This window comes from Pipistrellus hanaki (genome assembly GCF_964339955.1).
Source record: "Pipistrellus hanaki genome assembly, chromosome: 11".
In the NCBI taxonomy this organism is placed as follows: Eukaryota; Metazoa; Chordata; class Mammalia; order Chiroptera; family Vespertilionidae; genus Pipistrellus; species Pipistrellus hanaki.
This window is the reverse complement of record NC_140513.1, coordinates 53,639,070-53,661,672: the sequence shown is the minus strand read 5'-3', so window position 1 is coordinate 53,661,672 and position 22,603 is coordinate 53,639,070. Positions and strand designations below refer to the sequence as shown.

Below are 22,603 nucleotides of genomic sequence, written 5' to 3'. Positions count from 1 at the left end.
GCACAAAATAAATGTAAATAAAAGTTAAACAAGCAGAATTAAGGAATCGTATTCCACCCCTGAGACATTTACTGGACGTCTGTAGGGGGCTGGGAATGGTGACAAGTTTCTCTGCCCTAAAAAAGGAAAATGCGGCATCAACTGTTTATTCAAGAGACAAAGTTTTTCCTTAACTGCTGAGAACATCCTGAGTATATAAAAATCTTGCTCAAGCACTTCTAATCAGCCCTTGAACTTTTGGTTAATTCTGAATAAAAGTCCTGGTGCTGGAGCCCACCCCTGCACAATTATGAATTGTCAGTATTTGTATCCAGCTGGTCACCATGTCCTCTACATTGACCCAAGAAATCCTTATTTACCAACGTGCCTGGTCCGTTCATTCACTCAAGAAGGTAAATGACTAGTGGGAATAAATGTACCCTCTTCTCCAACCTCCAGCATATAACATGATAGAGGTATGAGTAAAAGGAACTCATTTTTGATGATAGAATTTCAGATATCAATTAGTGCATGGGGAATTTTTGTTTTGTTTTGTTTTAACTGGAGTTCAAGGGCTCTTCCCTCAATTGTATAAAAAAGTTTTCAATCATCACATTATAAAATCATCCTTTTATAGATGTGGTAAGCCTCCTCCTCTTTCATCATCTGAAACCAAGCCATAACCCACCAGAAGACTTTATCTTCTAGTCTGGTTTTTAAATGCTTAATAATGTCCCATTCTATGTTAGTCATACTAGTGTGTGTAAAGAAGTTTGCCATTGCTGTGATTAATAGAGGAAAACACCTTTTCCTTTGAAGTCATCATAATATAAAATGCACTTAAAACACTCCTACTTAAAAGGTGCCTGCCTACTTAGGAACCCTGTGCCGTGACCTTTGGCCTAATTGAGTTTAACATGTCTTGGACTTGAGCATGTGCCAAGTAGAATTTACTTCTGAAGTGAGTATGGTCCCCTGGAGTGGTACAATTAGGACTTCTATGGCCACACGTGGCAGTTCTGGAAGCACCAGCAAATGCCAATCAAGCTCTGTGTACTCAATATCATGGAAATGAATTCAAAGGTTGTATGCAGAGCAAACATGCTGAAAGTCCAGGTTACGTGTGTGACAGGAAGAAAAGGCAGAGGTCCTGCTGACTCTATGACAAGGATTAAAGAATCCGAGGTCATACGTATCCAGAGGTCTTGTGTGGCTATGATGGGAAGAAAGTCATTTCAAAGGTCAAGGTTTCTAAGAGAGGGTGCCAGAATTCTCCAACGATCCTTTGGATATTCTCAAGTTATCAAATGTTAGGAGGCTAACCCATTTCTAACTTGCCCTTTGCACGGCACTCAATAATAATCATAAACACCATCATCATAAAGTGTTCTGTCAGAAACTGTTCCAAAGGCATCTTTATACATTTAATCCTCAGAAACCCTATGAACTAGATACAGAGAGGATGAGAAATGTGCCCAGGTCAGGCTCTAGAACCCATGCTCTTAACCACTAATTCTTGAGAGAATATGCTCCTCATAAAAAGAGAGGAAACAGGAACATCTCCCAACTGAAGAGAGGGAGCCGGTCAGAGATGGAAGTGTCCTTGTGCTGTCCTCCGAAGGAGGCCTGGGGACCTGGCCGTGGCCAGCCACATAGGACCAGGAGAAAAGCACCTGTCACCCCCTCCTCTGCTTGCAATTTGAAAATACCCAAGATCTCTGGAAACTTCATCCACAAGCACGATTCTATCCTGGGCCTGTGTGAAAGACACTCTCCCACACCTCCTGTTAACTCTGTCTAGTGATTATCTGTCAGAGTAAAATAAAAAGGGAGAGCCTAGTGAATGATTTGCTAAGAGCTGTGTCCTGCTTGGGGTATGTCTTGATAATGCTGCATACAAATAATTGTATTGGATAAAGTTGTTTTCAGAGTTCGATTTCAAGTGAAAGTTATTTTGCACTGTGATCAAAAAGATTTACCTACAGCTTGCACTATAATGATGTCTCATTTAGGTAACTAGGAGTCTGCCTCATAGGGCACAAAGTCCGTAAAGTCTGTATGGGCTTCTGCCTGGGAGATTTCTGTTAAATCACAGAGGACGCTGAGGTTGTTTCTATTCCTACTCCCAGGAGCTGAACCCTGCTCTGGGGAGCACACTTAATGAATGCTCTAATATTGGTCTCGCTAATGTGTTTGTGTTTCCCCTGAGAACACTGGCTTTTGCCAAGCTAGTAGCTTCTCTTTATGGAGCAGGAGTAGTTGGCTCTCTTATTTACAGCACCCAGAGGGAGAGGCAGCTCCATGCCCAAAATGAGAGCCACTTTTCATGCCTCCCTTGGTTCCCTCCTTGTGGACCATTCAGGATTCACACTGCTAGCATCCAGCTTCTACAGAGAATCTACTCCAAGTGCAGAATATACTCCAAGCCTTCACTTTCTAAATAGGCAAGTCTGGACCTAGGCAAGGGAAATGAACTCCCTCAGGTCCCAGGACCAGTGTGGCCTTGATAGGGAGCACACAGTCCTAAAGGTCCTGGATCCGAGGGTTTCTAAGAAAGACTGCTAGAGGAACAGAACTGTCCAATGACCATCCGCAGGAAGGAGGCTGGCCAATTTCTACCTTCTTTTCACCTCCATCCCCACTAACAAGGTCAAGACTCTTTTCGCTAAACTAAGCCACGCTGTGACAGCCGGGGACAGGCTGAGGGCCATTACCCTGCAAGAACCGTGAATGTGCCTTGTTAGGCACTTGCCAGGAAGGCTATTTATAAACCTAATCTGCCTATGTCCAGCACATATCCTCTTGTTAACAGGCCTGTGGTGTAATTCACACGCACTGAGATTTCCACTTAAGTAATTTATTATAACTGGCAAGAGATTTTCCCATTGGAGAGCAGCGGAGTTTAACTTTGAACTGGTGACACATAGCTAATGCTTTCCTCAAGGCCCAAAGTCTCCTATTACTTGAAAGGGAGTCTGGATGTGTCCTAAATTTCAACTTCTATTCTTATGAGCTCCTGAGCCTCTATTTTTGTAACTAATCTTCTCTGGACCGGGGTAGGAAGCCATTAGGGAAGGCTGTTTAGAGAAAGTGAACTCTAAGCATATAGGGTGCCCCAAAACATGTACAGTATACACACTTTAAATAATTATAAAGGCAGTGCTTATGGAAATAGATTTCATTTTTCAAAATTGAGCTATCAGCTGTTAACATGTGCATACATTTTTTGGGACACCCTGCATACAGATAAGTGCATGTTTTCAGAAAATAAAAACTACACAAAATATTTTTTCCCCTCAAGGTAAAAGCATCGGCATATATTCTTCTGGTATTTTTCTTCAACTTTCTCAATACCAACATTTTAGCAAATGTCCATACAGTTGACCCTTGAACAATGTAAGGATCAGGGGTACTAATCCCCCATGCAGTCAAAATCCGCATATAACTTTTGACTCCCCCAAAACTTAACTTATTCCTCGGTATCCACGAGGGATTGGTTTTCCTGGACCCCCCACCCCACATTTACCAAAATCACTGGTGCTCAAGTCCCCTGTATGAAATGGCATAAAACAAGGCATACAGTCATCCCTCTGCATCCTCAGACTCCCAACAATGGGTTGAGACAGTGCAGGGTTTTATTGAAAGAAGGTTGCATATAAGCGGGCCCTGCAGTTCAAACCTGTGTGTTCAAGGGTCTGCTGTACCTTAGAGTCAGAAATGTCTTCCTCTACTATCCAGGCTTATACTTTACAGTGTTGGGTAGGGAGAAAAATAGCTCTCTAAACCTCTTAAAAATGTAACATTTTTCTTCCTCAGCTCAGGCAAGGGTTGGCACACTGGCCAGCAGGCAAAAACCAGGATAGTACCTGTTTTTACATTTTTGTTTTTTAAAATGTATCTGTATTGCTGAAGGTATTATAGATGTCCCTCTTTTATCCCCCAATCTGGCCCTCCTAGGCCTACCACACTATTGTCTGTGCCCAAGGGTTATGCATATGTATATATAAGTTCTTGGGTACATTTTGAAATGGTTGAGAAAATTCAAAAGAAGGCTCCTCTTTCAGTGGACATAATTATGTGAAATTTAAATTTCAGAGCTTTTTAGATTAATTGTATTGGAACTTAGCTACATCATTGTTTAGACAGCGTCAACAGTTGCTTTTACTCTTTAACAGCAAAAGTGAAGAGTTGCGATAGAGACCACAGAGGCCCTGTGGCCCCCAAAGCCCAATATATTTATAGAAAGAGAGCGCCGATCCCTATGCTGAGGTTCTCGTTTCCCTAAGGTACAACACGCTGGTCTATGAATGAGGCTGGTCATTTTGCCAGCTGCCTCAGTCTTTAGAGACAAGATACAAGAGAACTGAAAGGCACTGAACTGACTAGAATGGGGTTATTGTTTTGAGGCATCTGAATATTATCTACACGAACACAGCGCTCTTTGTGGAGCTGCAAAAGAACTGAAACATACAACTTCATTTCATCAGATACTGCCTTATACCAGATGCGGTCACGTGGACACACGAACAGAGCTGAAGAAAAAAAAAATACACACCTGAAAACAGAGCACAGTGTGTGGACTTAATGAGCAGTATAAATAGATGAATCAGCACCCACTTGGACAGGGGGTAACTCACAACGGCTGTCCAAAATGAAAACATTAAAATGTCAAATGGAAAACTAAAATCTTTTCAAATTCTTCATTTTCTATCCTGGACTTCAAGAGAATAGACATATTAAGAACGCACACACAACGCATGTAAAGCAATGAGAACCCTGCATGAGGACACCTATTGAAACCATTCAGAGAGACGTGATGAAGCAGCATCCTGCGGACGTTTCTCTGGCAGCCAGATGCAGGCTGGTCCAATGCAATGTTCTTCATAGTTCCCTACCGATCGGAAGAGGTCACGTACCTCTGCCATTTGGCAGTCATCGTATGTATTCAGAAAGTCTGATTAACAAACAGGGTGTTGAAAAGCAAAAATAAACGAGGCATTGTCTTGCTAATCTTTTGGCACATGGAATGATGTCCAACCTACTGAGCCACCTCAGAAAGGGCTCTTGCCCATCTTCTTGGGCATTCCCTTCAATGAATATTAGCTTGGAGATATATTTGAAAACATAACTGAGAAGAAATCTGTCTTCCCTAAATTTCAGGATAAGCAAAAAGATACCTTATTGGGGGCTCTCTCCTATCTTACAATTCGTCACCAGAAAGTGAATATCTTAGTACAAAAAGCCACATGATCTCTTTTATCACCACACCTCTGAGGGAAGACAGCCATGAGCATGACAGACATCCATGGGTGCACTCAGGGATGTGTGTCAGTCTTCGTGTGCTGGTTGGGACTTGACTCCTTTTCTCTCCCATTTGGGATAAATCACTAAAATTCAAGTTAGAGTGATGTTATTAAAAAGTGGCGTCATTAGTGATGATACTCAGTGTGTTTCACACTGCAACTGAGAACTGTGGGTTTAGCCTCTGCTTACGCATGGGCAGTGATGGGGAATTCAGTCTCTCTCTTTTTCAACAGCTCTGACAGTTGAAAGTTCTTTCTTATGTTGAACTTGACTCTATCTCCCCACAGTTTCTACCATAAATGGGTAATTCGATCACTTGAGGTTGGATAGGATCTAACCCTTCCCTACCCAATAACTAATAAAGTATACAAAGATAATGACCAGGGGCCTTCTATCAGCCTTTCCCCACACCCACTCTTCCGCACTCTCCTATGGAATAGCATTCTTTCTTTTCTCTCTCAACATCCAGTTTTTCTTTAAACTTGAGGCTGCCCCTTAAAAAGAATTCCTTTCTTATTAAAATGATTTATATTGAACATGTCTAACCCTACTGCCCCTCTGGTTTCAACATAAGGGATTTCCCAGCACACTTTTCAGATTGCAAAGTGAGACACTATCCCCCTTGGCTCGGACTGCTGCATTACCCATATGTGCAGGGCCATAAGAAACTCAGGATTTAGCTCAGGTGCTCTCTCCTCTAGGAAGCACCCACTGACCTATCTGGCCTGAGTTAGTTCTTCCCTGGGCATCACCCCCAGGACATCAAGCACAATGCCCTGCATGCCACTGATGTATGTGCCCACTTCTTCCATCAGAACTGGAAACTCCTAGAACCTAGGAACTGTGCCTTCACCGCCTTTGTATTCCTGTATTTATAGACATTCCTCGTGAATTAATGAACATCACTATATACACACAAATGCAGAGTCACTGAGGCAACAGATGGAAATTTGAGAAGGAACAAGAGGGCCCTCAAATTCAAGAACTTCCACTTGACAAAAAGTCTACAAGCTTTTCACACACAATGTCTGCACCATCGAAGAAATTAAGTTTGTGTTTAATAAAGCTGGTAAGCAACAGATGCCATTTAAAATGAACATAGAAACAGTTCCAGTACAAGGCACACAAAGAGGAGGAGAAAAAAGGGTACTGGGCAGGGTTCCTGCAGAGACAACACAGAAGCAGGAATTCAGGCAATCAGCTGTGGGAGGGGAAGGCTGTAGGGACTGACAGACACAAATGGTAATTTCACTTCATCTTAGCAGGAGAGTGGCTGTGGTGGCTGATTAGAAAAACAACTTCTAGGAATCCCCACTTCTCTCTCTTGGTAGTGCTGCTTGATGCAAACCTCTAATTTATTTCATTCTGTTGTTTAATTGCACCTCTGAGAATACAGCTGAACAAGCTCTCTACTCTGAATCCTTATGATCAGAAAGCCAACTGTAAAAGGATGATTCTTCTGTAGCCTTGGGAATATTGAGCTAAAACACTTTTGTGAGTAATAAACATATTAACAGGAGAGAAAATATTTGATATTCTAAATCCAAAGGATGTGCTTTCTAATTACCACAGAAATCTTTACTGTTATTACAAATTTAGCCTGGATAAATAGTAAAAAATTTGCAACAGAGCCACAGATAGACAACAGATGTGTGAAATAAAATGGAATAAAACAGATTTTCACACTGCACTGAAATCTAAATCTCTCAATTTACATAGATATAAACCCAAATACAAAACCCCAGGCATGTTCTTCAAAGGATTACTAAGTATTTATTGTAGGAATATCTAGATTTTGAAATGAACCTCCAGAAACTCATTATTTTTCTAGAAAATGGTAGAAATAAACCTCATCTTCAGACTCAAGGGATGTCTGAGTCTTTGCCTGAGGTAAAATACTTGCAATATCCTCTTTTATTTCAATTAGTTTGCAAGATTAGAACAGATTCAAAACCTCAATTAGTCTTTGAGTTACAAGCTCTGTTCTACAAATTTCTTATTCTGTTTACTATCATTTAAGAAACACAAATCAGCCTGTCTTCACTTAGCCGGGAACCTTCATCCCGGCAAATGAAGAAGGCAGAACTCAAATTCTGACTCCTTAGCTCTAAATTCCTAAATACCTGCCTAATCTGTCATCAGTGACATGGCACTGGCCAGGTGACATACTGTAAATTCCTTCCAGGGTGAGGGTGGAAGGACAGACACATCAAAGGATAAGGGAGGACTAAGGAAGAGCAAATGTAGACAGAGGTTGGTGCAAATGAACAGACTTACATGGTTGCTCATAATGAGCGCAGAACTCAAACATTACAGGCAGTAAAGTCAGACTCAAGTCATTCTGAGCAGGTATGTCAGTGTCTGGAGATTCAGATGCTATAGAAGAGGAATAGGTAGAATACTGTTTCCTGAACTATGAACAGCCATGGCTGCCAGCTCTGGTTGATGACCAGGTGGCATTCAGTACTGCCCAGAGATGAGAAATGGGGACCAGTGCCAGCTTCAATCTAGTGGGGGTGACTGGCTGCCAGGCATTTGGCGTAAGAAGCTGGCTTCCCAGACTCCTGGTTGGGACTGAGGACTCATATTTAATCTCCTCTCTCATGGGTATTATCCTATCAGTGACGTCCATCTCAAGAACTTAGAATGATCAGCTGGGTCAATACTACAGAGTCTCATTTTACGAGACCACTGTCTCTTGGTAACTCATCTTTTTTTCAGGAACTCAAACGTGTCCTATTCTCTCTTATTTGTTGTTCCCTGGATCAGAAACACACAAGGCTCTTCTAGCTCTTACCCATCCCCTGCATCTTCACTTAAATAGTGTAGAGGGCCAAATGGGAAGACACCTGGACATTCTATAGATTGTTGTTGACTGGGCCCGGGATATTGGCAGAATCATGTCAGTTGCACTCCCGCCCTGGGAGTGCGGAGATGTTCTTAGTTTCTGACTAATGTGTTTGTTCAGGAGGAAGGAGTGGGTGGAACCTGGGCTCTCCCAGGCTCCTTATTTTCCTGTGAAACTCCTTGTTGGATTGGAGTATAAATAGATGTGCTGCATGGCTCAGGAGGTTGTCAGTCTGTCTCTCCAGCAGAGGAGGTCAGCGGCCCTCCCAGCTCCCAGCTTGAAATCTATTTCTATGTCTTCTCTTTTTATTTCTAATATTTCTCAATCCCTGGGCACCTCCACTTAGAACCGGTTCATTCATCTCTCTTTCCATGCAGTACATGGAAAAGGGAGATCCCTGCAGCTTCAGACCCCCGCAAAATAGCAGGGAAGTCTTCTCTGTGTGGGTGAGTTTCCTCTCTGCTAAGCTTCTCTAGTGCCATGTCTCGTTCCCCTCGCCACACTGGTTGGTATTTGTCCATAGTCTTCCTTCCCCACTAAACTAAGAACTCTATGCAGTCAGGAACCTTGTCTATCCTGTTCACAGCCATACCTCCATGCCTAAAGCTCATAGGAGGCACAAAAAAGAATTTGTTAAATGTGTCAGTGAACTCATCAGAAGAAAATCTTAAAATAAAATGAGGCAGAGAATATTCAGAAATTGTTTTTGTTGGACTCTTCCCACAAAGAGCAAAAATAGCAAAATTCAGGCAGCCTACTGGAACTCATGCGAAGTAAGTAAAAACTATGATTTCTAGGTATCACAGGCTTTTCTCTGTTCAAGGACAGGGTTTGTATTTCCAGGTCCTTTGTCCATATGCAATTTAGCACCTAAAATAATTCTTTGCACAGAGTGATACACATACTTCACCATAAGCCTAAGTATCACTTGCTAAAAAACAGTCTCAAAGTGAAAGAAAAAAGAGAAATGATGGCAATATGTCACAAGAAAAATGGAATGGGATATTTTATTCACCTCCAGGTTCACTTATTGAGAACCTACTTTTAGGCAGAATGCTTAAGGATTTACACTATTTTTCACCCTTAATAAAAGTCCTTCAAAAAGTGATTCATATTCTCTTCTTATACTTATAAAAGCATAGAGGCTCCACGCAATAAACTGACCTATGCAACCAGCATCAGAAGAGGGAGAGTCAGGGTGAGAAGGATTCACCACGGCCTTCTCTCCACATCGCCCTGCTCTTATGGCTGGCACGGTCCTGTAGGGAAAGTCTTCTGAAGCCAGAACGTGACACAAACTCTCCCCAAAATATTTAAGGCACCGTTTCCCCACCTTCTCTTTCTTCCCACCTCACCACATTTCAATGCCAGCTCCACGTGGTCCCTATTTAGAAAAGTGATGATAAAATCCACAAGGAAAAGTACATGATGGAATTTCACCTTCAATGACATTTTGTTCTTGGGACAGTACAAAGGGATGACAGGATACTTTGCATTTTCGGTTGTAAAATAAGACACTAAAAAAAAGAGAGAACTTTCAAGAATAACAAAATGTATTACCAGGTACCAGTGGAGGACATTCTCCCCTTCCTTTCTCCCTTCTCCTCTTTAGGATGCTGGGCAGTTTTGTAACAAAGGGGGTTTTGTGTGGTGAAGACTTACCCGCTCCATCTCCTTGAAGTCATGATCTAGCTTGGTTCCTTCAGCTCCTCCAACCTTCTCACTCACTTTCTGTGGAAAATAACCAAAAAACAATTATTATAAAGTTTCCTTTAAAAACCTCTTACAAGTTTTATGCACCTTCACAAATATCATCGAGTATAATCTCACAACCATTTTGTGACATAGGCAGGCAGTCCCATTTTCACTGTGGCTCCTAGGGTTTAAATAATTTACCTGATAAGATTTGAAAAAACGAAATTCAAATACTCCTGTGTCTTCTGATTTCAACCCCAATGCTCTTTCTATTATATAAATCATTATATAACTATCTAGTCAGTAACATTTTCCTTTTGAAAGTTCTGAGGGACAACAGCACCATATAATAATCCTCTCCCTCTGCTAATGGATCTAAAAAGCTACCTAGGTAGAAAATTGCTACTTCTTCAACTTATTCCTCAAGGGCTATTGAACAGAAAATCACAAACATCTATCAAACTGGAGAGAAAAAACTATCAGCTCAGCCAATCTTCAGGTAAAAAAACCTTGTGCAGTAATCTTATAATGCTCCCTGTAGCTGTCTATATTCTTATATATGTAATATAAACTATATGGAAAAATGATTAAGGACATTTCTGTACCCTCAATGAATTCCCATTATCATACATTGTATATTCATCCATTTACCCAAGCAAATAGTCATTTTTCCAAATGTAGAATTCATGTTCATAAAAAATTTGATAACCTATATATTGTGAGGTAGATTCAAATGAAGTCTAATGAAAATTTATTAAGGAATCACAAGAAAATGGCTTTGGTATCATCAAAGACATAGATATTAAGTGCTAATGACACAACAATTCCATTCCTCTACTGTAAAGGTATTTAGGCACTTTTCAATAAGACATTACTATACACGAGTTATCATGCACATATATCAAAGTATGATTTCTCGTTTTCTTTAATAGCCACTGGTTGGGGTTTTTTGCAAGGATTCCCACCATGACCAGACCTACAGCAACCTCGGTAACAACCTAAGAATTCCAGTGAGCTTGGTTCACCCCTTCTAAAAGGGCTCCTGGATGAAGTTCTGGTATTCCCTTGTTGGGGGCTGAGGTGTATTCCTTACCCTTTCTTTCTCTGTCTTAAATTCCCTTAGAAGAGATCACTCTTGGAGAAATCAAGAGTCTGAACTCTACCACTACTTTGGCCCTGTATAGCAGATACCATTCATTTCATCCCGACAGCAGTAATAAAAAGAATATGCTGTGATAGAAGGCCACTGTAAGTACTGGTTCCACTACTTTTTGCTAAGTACACAGAATTGTTATAAAAATTAAAAGACATAATAAATTTAGGGATATGTGTCAGAACCTACGAGATATGCAGGATATCACAGTTCCCTTCTCTCACCAATCAAGTGTATATCTGCTTATAGTACCCTGGCCATTTATTTACTTCTTACTTCATACCTTGAGAAGAATATAGCAATTTTCATTATCATAAGACATGTGAATAAAGGTTATGATGAAAAGTGAAAGGTTGAAACAATATTAACATCTTTAATTTGTATAGCTGACATACTTGTAATTTATCATCATTGTAACACAAGAACTATGAAAAACATTAGTATTATTACTATTTTTCAGATGATTAAACTGAGAATTGCATAAATTGAATTGTCTATGCATAGTACTCACCTTTATCTAGAAAGAGGTGAAACCAGGACCTGAATGCAATTTTCCCAAGCTAAACCCTGGGCTCTGCAGTCACACCACTGCTTTGAAGAGCTGTCCATGGTACTGGCCTTTTCTGCCCAAAGTTCCATTAGATTCAGATGGCCAGAAGTAGACTCACTATCCTGTTAACCCTTGGTCCCTGACATCACTCTCTCACTTAACCTGAGTCCTGGGTGGTGCTGACCATTAAGTATTTCAATAGTATGCACATAGACCCAGGCTTCATCTGGCATTATGACAACCACATCTAAAGCCAGCACCAACTGTGACCTGGCCCAGCAATTTACCAAACCAGAATTGGGGCTGGGGGGCCATAGTATTCAGCTTAAAACCTCTGAGTGAGAGTCTGGTTCCCAGTGATTTGACCTGCATACTTGGGTTTTAGTTACAGAAAGTCAGAAATCAAAGGGGCCTTAGAAATTATCACATTTTCACAATCACCAAATCATTTTTTACTCTGATTTTTTATACTGGTTCCCTTTCTTTCACTTTGCTCAGGAATGACTGTTTTAGCTCATTCTGCCAGTCCTCTTATGTTTTATTCTTGAAGTATGTGGGGGGTTTTTAGTTAAATTTTGGTGGGAAGCTAATCTAATTAAACCCCTACACAATAAAGAAATATATGCTACACAATCCCAAGTTAACTGTCTCTCAGATCTACCTGACTGGCTCCAATGTCAGGGAACTCACCACATCCCAAGGACCCATTTCAATGATCCTTTATGGGTCACTATAGATGTAGACCCCTCCTATGACTTATAATATTTAATTTTAATTTGCAAAAATATCACACACAAAAACACATAGCTGAGACATGTCTCTGTAGTAACATTAAAGAATCCTGTTACCATGGGGTTAAGTACATTCTGCCCACCTGTAGGAAATAAAATTTGGCCCCCAGCAAAACCACGAGGACTTATATCACAATTTCAATCCCATATCACTCAACTGAGAATGATTCTAATTTCCCCACTTTTTGCACATTCTGCCCACCTCTAGGAAATAAAATTTGGCCCCCAGCAAAACCACGAGGACTTATATCACAATTTCAATCCCATATCACTCAACTGAGAATGATTTTAATTTCCCCACTTTTTTTCATTATCAACAGGTTAGAACCACAGTTGCTGGGTCACTGTATCAAACAGGATACCAAATTGAATTATTTTTTCCATTAATAATTTAGAACTAGTCCTAGGAATTCACACTGAAGCCATTTTTACTGGGCTTTAACTATTTGGTTTAAGTACTGTATGTGTGGGTGGAGGGGGGAGGGAGGGAAGAATGGGACTATAAATATCTTTCTTTTCTTAACAAAAGCTGACATTTGACCTGCTTTGAGAGAAATAGTCCAGCAAACAGTGAATGAGGCCATTAGATACTGGTACTAACTTGATTGGTTGGTTGATATAAAATTTTTTAATCTAATTAGATTCTTGGGAAAATAAGAATATTCAACATGACATCTACACGGTTCTCTGGGCTATTGTTTTTACAAACCACAAAGGATCTAAATATATCAAGGCATTGAATTAAACCAGTGGCCAAATAACAACTGTCACATTCCTTAAGAGTATGCCCAATGTTCTCCTCCTGCTCTTTAAATAACATTATTAAAATGTCCATGTATAGGCATTAAGGTAAGGAGTACAAGCTCCCTGAGACCATCTGGCCAAAATGAGTTTTGCTTTCCCTACCCAGTGTCATTTATGTAACAATAGCTTTGCCCTATTTTCCAGTGAGGTGATTCCTGAAACCAAAGTTTCATAGTATTGAATATTTTCTGTTGCTGTTCAGAACACTTTGGTTAATGTTGTTGAAAATTTTATCCTTGTTTAAATGAAAATCAGCAAGTTATTGGACTTAAAAAGTACAAATGAACTGTAATATACCCCTTGTATCATTTAAAAAATTCCTCTATTCAAATATCTACTTAGTACAACACTGAGAGCTTATGCTTCTAATCCCATCTTCTCTTCCACTCCATGTACGCTGTATTCCAACCAAACTCCAAATCCCATCTTCCTCTCTCTTACTCTTCATTGTATTCCTCACAACAGGTACTCAGAAAGATCTATATCTGAACCACAATGTACTTGTGTAAATATAGATGTTAAGATGACTGAGAGGAGGGTAAAGTGAGGCTGATCACCTCACTTTAGGATGGTCTTTGAAAAGGCACAACTTAAAAAGAAAATATAAATAATACAACCTACTCATGTTTTACTATTAAATTAAAAGTATTAATTCTGAGTCTGCAGTCTCATTTTTCTCTATATACCAAATGAGAAAGATGTCAGAGGGAGCCAGCAGCAAGCAACAGCTTAAATAATTGACCACTGTTCTCAGCTCAAATGATGCTGCACTGCTTCCCACAATGACTCAGCCTCCCCCTCAGCAACCATCAGTCTAGGCAAAAGACACCTCATCCTGTAGGTACAGCTCTGATTCTTCTCTTAATTGCATTCCATGTATTAAATATTGAAGGGCCAACTACCATTCTTCAACTGCCTCTCATAAAGGTCTCTTTGAACACCACATCATCAGTAAAATTCAACAGACTTAACACCAAATTCAGACCCTAAAACTTGCAAGGCTATTTACCTCCTTGTCCATCTTTGAGTGTGTCCTCAGCCAGGTTTCCTCACTATCCACCAAATGTGCTTATTTTCTCAGCCATGGACCTGGATCTATTTCCATTTTTATTATTTTTCAAATTCTACCAATTATCTAAAATGTTGACCCAGATTTCATCTTTTCCATTACCTGAAAGTGATCAGACTTCCTTTGCACTCCTAATGAGACACATCATCTTTTGGACTACCTGGAACTTGCCATCTCAGTAAACTTGCTGAGGACCCTTGTTCATTTGAATTATGATATGTTAATGGAGGCAATTATATCGCAGGCTTCTCTGTTGGAAAACTTCTGAGAAGACATTACCAAACATAGTGCTTGCAGGGCAGACACTCAATTCAGTTGAAAAAAAAATCTCAGTGAATTATCCCAAGACCAAAAATTACACATAAATTAAAGGAAGACCCTTAACTATGAGTTAGCACCTGTTCTGTGTCTCCTGAGAGTTTACTCTCCCCTCTAAAGTGTAATTATCTTTTTCTCCATCAGCAACAGGCAAAATTAAAAATTCTAAAAGCTATGATGTCTGATATTTTATTTAAAGCATAGCTGAAGTTAAAGAAAATTCTCTCTCAACTATAACCATTCCACATTCATTCACCAAGTTACTTTTAGCACAATTACAATTAAGAGTAATGATACACATTCTTCACATTAATCATGTTCCTAAATATATATGTATTTTAGTTTATATGTAAACATACACATGTGGGAAACATGTTTGTGTGTGCATATGTACCCATATATCAGAGAAAGTAAATATAATAGTTTTCCAATGTGCTTTTTAAGAATAATCAAAAATAATTTTATCAAGTACTATATTATTTACTCATATTAAAATAGAATTACTTTACATTCCATAAGTAAAGTAATAGTAGTTCTATTAAAAGCAAGTAGAACTCATATTATCATGCCAATATGCTCCATGGAACAATCCCCCAAATTATATACATATACTAGTGGCCTGGTGCATGAAATTCGTGCATGGGGCGGGGGGATTCTCTCAGCCCAGCCTTCACCCTCTCCAGTCAGGGACACGTTGGGAGATGTCTGACTGCTGGACATACCTCTCCCAATCTGGGACCACTGGCTCCTAACCACTCACCTGCCTGCCTGCCTGATTGCCCCAACCCCTCTGCTTGCCTGCCTGATTGGCCCCAAGTACCTTCCCCTGCCAGCCTGATTTCCCTAACTGCTCTCCCCTGCAGGCTTGATCCCCCTAACTATTCTCCCCTGCTAGGTAATGAAACCTCACTGACAAGTCAATGAGAAAAACTGAGGTAAGTTATATTTTTTTAAAAGTGGTTTAAAAATAAAGAGACCTGAAATTCTAGCCCTGACAATTGCACCAATAGTTGTGTGAAAGGGAAAATGCATAACCTGTTAGTGCCTCAATTTCTTCTCCCAAGAAATGAAAACCAACAACATCTAACACCGGATTTTTTAGAATTAAATTAGAATATGCATTTAAACGTATTTTTTAAACTATAAAAAATCATTATTAAAATAAGGGATACATTATGTCTTATGTGGTTTTACGTGAAAGGTGTAATTTTAAGTTGGTATCTTATGTTTGGCAAAAACAAAAACAAAACTCTAAGTGTAATTTAACTGAATTAAAGAACATTATTTAGTGCACAAGCTCTTTAGAAAGAAGTTATAATAATTACCCCTGTGGGACATTGTACTGTTTTCTCAATATTTGTAGACAAGCATCACCTATGATAATAAATAAAAGAAGCCCATACTCTGACTCTTCATGAAGGTGCTTTAATCATTACTCATCAAAAAGGTACTAAAATATAAAATTTATAAGGAAAATACTTGATGACATATCAAATATTCAGAAAACAAAACAAAACGGGAGAATCAAAATTACAGCAGTATTTTCTTGGTATTTGGCTAAATACAAGTATATCTTGTTTTTCCAGATGGTGGTATTCCCATGTGTGAAAGGCAGGGTGAATTCACTTCATGAGATATAAGTTTCACACTAGTTTTTCTCAGCTGTCATTAAATTGGAATGCTTAAATGTCATGATGTTTTGAAAGTGAATTTCAAAACTATATATTTATTTTTCCCATCCAGAAACTTCAGATTTTCTTAGAAAAATGCATTTTCTCTATCTAAATCAAGCTAATTCTAATCTCTTATTATCAAGTAGAATTTTTACATCAAAGGAAAGGAGAAAGGTTCCTCTTCTATAACCTAAAAAACAAGAACTCAATAGGATTAACACTGCTTTTCTTTGAATACCTGGAGCTAAAAACCAGTTTGGATGAACTAAGCACTTGGCCCTTTCCCCAGCTTCCAGCGTATGTTGCTTCTGGTCAACTATATCGAAAATGCAAAAATTTATTGACATGATGTTCTAATTGTTTCTGATATGGTTCATTTGGGTTAAAACAAAAACTTACTAAACTCCATGTCCCCAAAGTGAGAATTTCCCAAATATTATACAGCTACTTACATCACCCCCGCAAAGGTGACATCATTGTGCCCCAGCTGCTTTGGCTCAGTGGTTACAGTATTGGCTTTAACTCACAGTCAACAAGTCATGAGTCGAATGTGAGTTAACATGCTTGAACTAAAGGATTCCAGGTTCAATTCCGATCACGTGCACATACTTGGTTGCAGGCTCAATCTGCAGCCCTGGTCAGGGTGTGTGTGGAAGGCAACCAATTGATGTGTCTCACTCACATCAATGTTTCTCTCTTTGTGTCACTCTCCCTCCCTTTCATTCAAACTGAACTCCCCTGATGCTGGACTGGACTACGCCCTAACATGGAACAGAGATTCTGGACACTAACTCGATTCTATCCCAATTAAAATTACAGCCACACTTCCTTCTTGGTGCTACTGAGGAAGAGGGGACCTTGGAAACCCATGGACTTAATTCCACAGAAACAAAGCTTCCTACAATATTGCATCCTCCTGTGGGGGCCTCCAGAAATACTTATTCCTCACGTACCCCAAGTGCAAAAGGTGGGGATGAAGACCCCTCTCCTCTGATGACAACTGGTAGGATACATTAAGGAGCTATCATGTAGATTTCAGTTTATACTCTCACCTGGAAAGATAGTCTCATTTACAAGTTATCTTGTCTCTAGAAAAAGATATTAAAATATAAAAATTGTGCAGAATAAAAAAAAATAGCATTTCTCTATTTGTTGACTCCCCAAATACTTTAGTTTCTCATCAGATAAGGGGTAATTTATGAGCAGAAGGGGAGGTATTTTAATAAAGCTTCCCATCCCTGGAAATAGGAAGAATTTTATACATTTTAAAAAATATATATTTTATTGATTTTTTACAGAGAGGAAGGGAGAGAGATAGAGAGCTAGAAACGTCGATGAGAGAGAAACATCGACCAGCTGCCTCTTGCACACCCCCTACCGGAAATGTGCCCGCAACCAACGTACATGCCCTTGCCCGGAATCGAACCTGGGACCTTTCAGTCCGCAGACTGACTCTCTACCACAGAGCCAAACGGGCTCCGGCAGAATTTTATACATTTTTATATTCCACTGCAATAAGCCACTGAAAATGAACAAAATATAAAAAAAAAAACAGTATCTCCTAAAAATAGACCCTATAACTTAAGGCTAGAACTATGTCATGCAGTATTTTTTAAATTCTATTTAAAGCTCAGTCATAAATTCCCTTGAGGGGAAAAAACACACAGAGAACTGGCAAAACGAAAAAGTGGTACCAATAATTCATTTGAGATTTCAGTCCTGGTTAATGAATGACCTAGAACCTATCGCTTGATGACTCAGTTGATGAGGCTAAGAGGGAGAAGCCCTAGGCATTTATTTGTTAAGATAAACTGCTGGCAAGTCCTTTTCTGGTTTGTGAACTGAAACCACAAACTTCCCTGGGCCTCTGCTTCTTAACCCATAAAATGGGGCAGGGGCGGGGTGTGCAGGGATAAGCAGGAGAGTGCTGAAATCACTTACAATTAAAATGTTGTTATATATTTTGGTGTTTATAAATTTGACATACCAATTTGGCTAGGCTAGACTATCCAGTTGTTCAATCAAACACTAATCTAGGTAGCATTGTGAAGATAGTCTGCAAATGTAGTCAACATCACAGTCAGTTGGCTGTAAGTAAAGGAGATTACCCTTGATAATGAGGGTAGGCATCATCCAATCAACTGAATTCAATTGAGAACAAAACAGATTACTTTGAGGAAGAAATTCTGCCTTCAGATCCTGCTGGTTCTGTTTCCCTGGAAAACCCTACCAAATGCCATTTCTACCTGACAGAATGCTATTTATAGTGTATAATAAGTAGATAATAAATAAGGGAAGGGAGAAAATAGCATGCAAAGCTCTTAAAAAAATGCTGTGGTAATCTCCCCCCCCCCCCCCCCCACATTAGGATTATATTCTTGCAAGTCTCATTCTAAAAAAAAAAAAAAGACAAATCATCTTTAAATTCACCAAGTAGAATAAATACAACAGAACTCAACCTGAATGCCTACTATGTACCAGGACTTTGATATGCAAGTAAGACATGGTACATGCTCTCTGGGAACTTAAGAGTCTGGTGGGACATATGGATAAATAAATCATTTCAATTTACAGAAAGTCCTCAAATAACATTATTTTGTTCAATGTAATTTCATTGTTATGTTGATGAGATGCTATAGGAACTTAACTCTTGTTTATATCAAATAGCTATGGCAAAATTGATTTGTTAAACATTATTTTGCTTAAAGTAAAAATCAACTACTCACTATATTAAGGACTTACTATAATGGGGTAAGTACCTAGAAAATATGTAAACAACCTATCAGATCCTAGGATGGACAATTTCACCTAATTTGGATAAGAAGACAAGTTTGGGGAAAACTTCTTGGGGCCTGGCTGATTCTCAAATCAGTGCATATAAGTAAGCCAGAAGGATAGACATGGGGAAATTTTTTTCGCAGGTAGAAGCTACTACATGACATAAAACAAAGGCACCAAAAACCAGTATATGCTGGAAAGTACTCCTATGTCAGTGCTGTTATAGATGAGAACATAAGGTAGGGGATGATGAGAACAGAGGATGCAGGAAAAAGGAGTGATCAAATGGCAATGAGACTTCCATGACATGCTAAAGACCTCAGTTGTTTGTTTGTTTGTTGTTTTTTTAAGGGTTTTGTTTTATTTTAGTTTTAATTTATTCACATAATTGTGTAATTATTACTAGACTAAGTTTTAAACACTTCCATCACCCTAAGAAGTTGTAATTCCATAGGGACATTCATGCCCAATAAGTGGACACGGTGCCTCTTCTTTGCCAGAATCTACCCATAACTGGTTGTCTCTCTCAGAGCCAGTGATCCTTAGCATGGGCAGTGACATGTTGATAACCTCATTCACTGTGTCTGAATTTTTTATTGTTATAGTTTTCGAACAGACACAGCCCCCAATGTCCCTGAGGGGAATGCCCTTCGGACAGTCCTTCTCCTTCTCTAGACTGAGGCATTTGTCCTTCTGCTCTGGGGGGATCGGAAAGTGGACACGACATTCACCATGGGTCAGCCCAGGACAAACGAGCTCATGGCATCGGTTCTGCCTTCTCCCACTTCATCCACACAACTTGCTGCCCGCAAGTCACTCAATTTTATGTTCGTTTTCCTCTTGACGTTGTTGTTATATTTGATTTTGACCACAACCAACCGGTCACTGAACAGGAAGAGGTGCCCCTCCCGCCTCTGCGGGCCTCTCTTGAGTTCTACCAGGCTATCAGGCAGCAGGGTGCTATGGGGCACAGGAAGGGTGACAGAAATGCACGGGTGTCCACACCAGCAGGAGGCCTCTCCCTGGTAGCTGGCTGTTTTTGGCAAGGTGTTACCAAGGGTAAGAGATGGAGCCCGCCTCCTCCTTCCCACTAGTGCTTTCATTCTCTTCATGGCGGGTTGCTGAGCCCCACGGGGCACCACAGCCCTGATAACTTCTGCAGACCCAGGGCAATGTCCCACCTTGCCCCCCTGTCGCCCCCCCCTCCCCCCTGGGGACTTGGGCTGCCTGCCTACCCGGTGGTGGATAGAGAGGAGGGCGGAAGCTGCTGGGTCACTCAGACGTGTTAGACTCACACACACAGAGATTCACAGAGTGCAGAGTTCTGGGAGATGTGTGAGAAGACCAAGGGTGCTGGGGGGTGACCTAGCAGGTGGTGTTGCAGTGGGGCAGATAAGATGGGAAATTCTAGAAGATGGGACCCTCAAGCCTCTGGCATTAAATCCCCCTCGTGATGGGTCATATGCTCCCCGTGGGAGTGTCCAGAGGGAGGACACCAGCAAGTAGGTATGGTGCTGGGTAGTAAGGGGTGGGGGGAAGGCAGGGCAGGTAGTGGGGAGGGATAACGGCATCTCTGCCAGCTCAGTGTCCTCACCTTCTTTGTGCCTGGCCTCTCTGGTGTAGGCACCTGTCAGGAAGGAGGACCTCCCAGCCTGCCCCCCTAGAGTCTCCTGCTTTGCTGGCAGATGTGCCTGATCTCTCAGCTGGGCAGTTTCCGTATGTCAGCAGTGTCCCAGGCATTCACTTCATGTGGGCGGCTGGCTCATAAGTGAGAGGCAGAGGACCATCCCTACCACCCTCGCCTCTTCCCTCACTGCCCTCCCCCTCCCCTGGACTCCTAGCCCAACCTCCCTCCTCCCCAGCTCCCAACTCCCCTCCCTCCCCTCCCACCAAGGCAAAGCTCAGTCAAGTAGGAAGGCAGGACTTGGCCCTAAGCCAAGAGCCCTTCCATCTGTTTTCATTTCTTTTGGGTAGAAATCTAGAAGTAGATTTGGTAAATGTAGTCTTATGGTAAATGTAGATTTAACTTTTAAAGAAATTTCCAAAAGATTTTTCAAAGGGGCTTTACCATAAAATTAACTTAGACTGCCTCTTGGCATTGATGGGGAGCCATTAACAGGATGAAGTTGAAGATTATCACAGCTGATTAATTCTTAAATCATCTACTTACACAATGAAGACTGACTTCTAAAAACCAAGATTAGAAAGGTCCCAGTTAGAAATTCCTGTAACCTTCCAGGTGAAAGATGAAGGCGTGAACCACTAACTCTGAGAGGAAGGATGGACTCAGTAAACATCCAGGACACAAAATAAACAGGACTGTGTGACTGGTTTGATATACAGGAGTAAAGCAGAGAATTCTATATCTCCTAGGTTTCAGGCTTTAGCAGATGGATGAATACTAATGAACATTAACCAGGTACACAGCCATTAGGTTTGAAGTTTAAGTAAATATGTCACGGTAACTGAATATATATATATCCCTTTGCACTCCGAACCATTCTGGACATTGGCTACCAGCTACTCTCAATGCTACTTTGCGGCGGAAACGTGCATTTACAGACCCTCGTATTATTTAGTATAATTTTGGAACCAAGTAACGTATTATAATGATATTGGACTTATATGAATTGGGTGACATCGAGGAATGTATATTTGCAAAAAAAACAATATTTTGTTTATAATTTTGTACGGTATGATAAGTTTCTAATTGTTATTACTAACTGACAAGATATTTACCAAAATAGCTTTCACCAAACAATTTATTCACTAAGAAAAGAATCACTTTTCCGATTTTCTCACTCGTTAGATCTATGTGCACTGCTCGAAGCTTCAAACCAAAATGAGCTCAGCTTTGAAAATCTTTTCCTCCAGATGTAGACTTGTTTATTTGTACTTATATATCTCACTATACAGTGCGCGCTATGTTCGAAAACCAACCTTTCTTCTACAAACTCCCCTTATCGCTCTTTGCAAGTGGCGTCGCGAAGTGCTCGGACCGTCGTGAGCACGCATCTCACGTTCTCGTCCGACACAAAACCCGCTGACATTTCTTGTATATATCTTAGTAATTTTACGATATTTTGATTTAATTTCTTGTGCCATTTCAAGATAAAACTTCAGGGAAACATGCATGTCTCAAAAAGTTGCGTTGAAATAACTCAATTCCCCGTAATCACTAATAAACTGCAATGTCCCCTGAGAGGGGACATCCGAGTGATAAGCTAGAATTCCGATGTCCTCTGAGAGGGGACAGCGGAGTGCAAAGAGTTAAATATATATATATATATATATATATATATATATATATATATATATATATACACACACACACACACACACACACACACATATATATATAGTATAATATGCTAATTAGACCATATGTCCTTCCAGACGACCTTCTGGACAAAGCCAGGTCTTTGAGGTAAGCTCAGGTCCCGGGTGCCAGAGGGAAGCTGGTGCCAGAAGCCTGGGGAAGGAAGGCCTACTCTTGCACGAATTTTGTGCACCAGGCCTCTAATTAATATATATATCTGAACCTCTATGGAGAGGTCACATCAAGAGAGATTTATGGAGTCAGCACTATGTATCTGATTTGTAAAGCTGGAAAGCAGATGAGATTACACAGGGATAACATG

The 22,603-nt window shown here is 40.4% G+C and overlaps 1 protein-coding gene across 2 annotated transcripts in view; it reads right to left on the bottom strand.

Moving 5' to 3' along the window:
* The window catches only part of SH3GL2 (SH3 domain containing GRB2 like 2, endophilin A1), a 173,426-nt gene that overhangs the window by 29,565 nt on the left and 121,258 nt on the right, over positions 1-22,603 (bottom strand). For both annotated transcript variants that reach the window (XM_084898086.1, XM_084898087.1), the window contains one exon: positions 9,794-9,862. In XM_084898086.1, the coding sequence (XP_084754212.1) occupies positions 9,794-9,862 (69 nt within the window). The remainder of the gene's footprint in view (positions 1-9,793; positions 9,863-22,603) is intronic.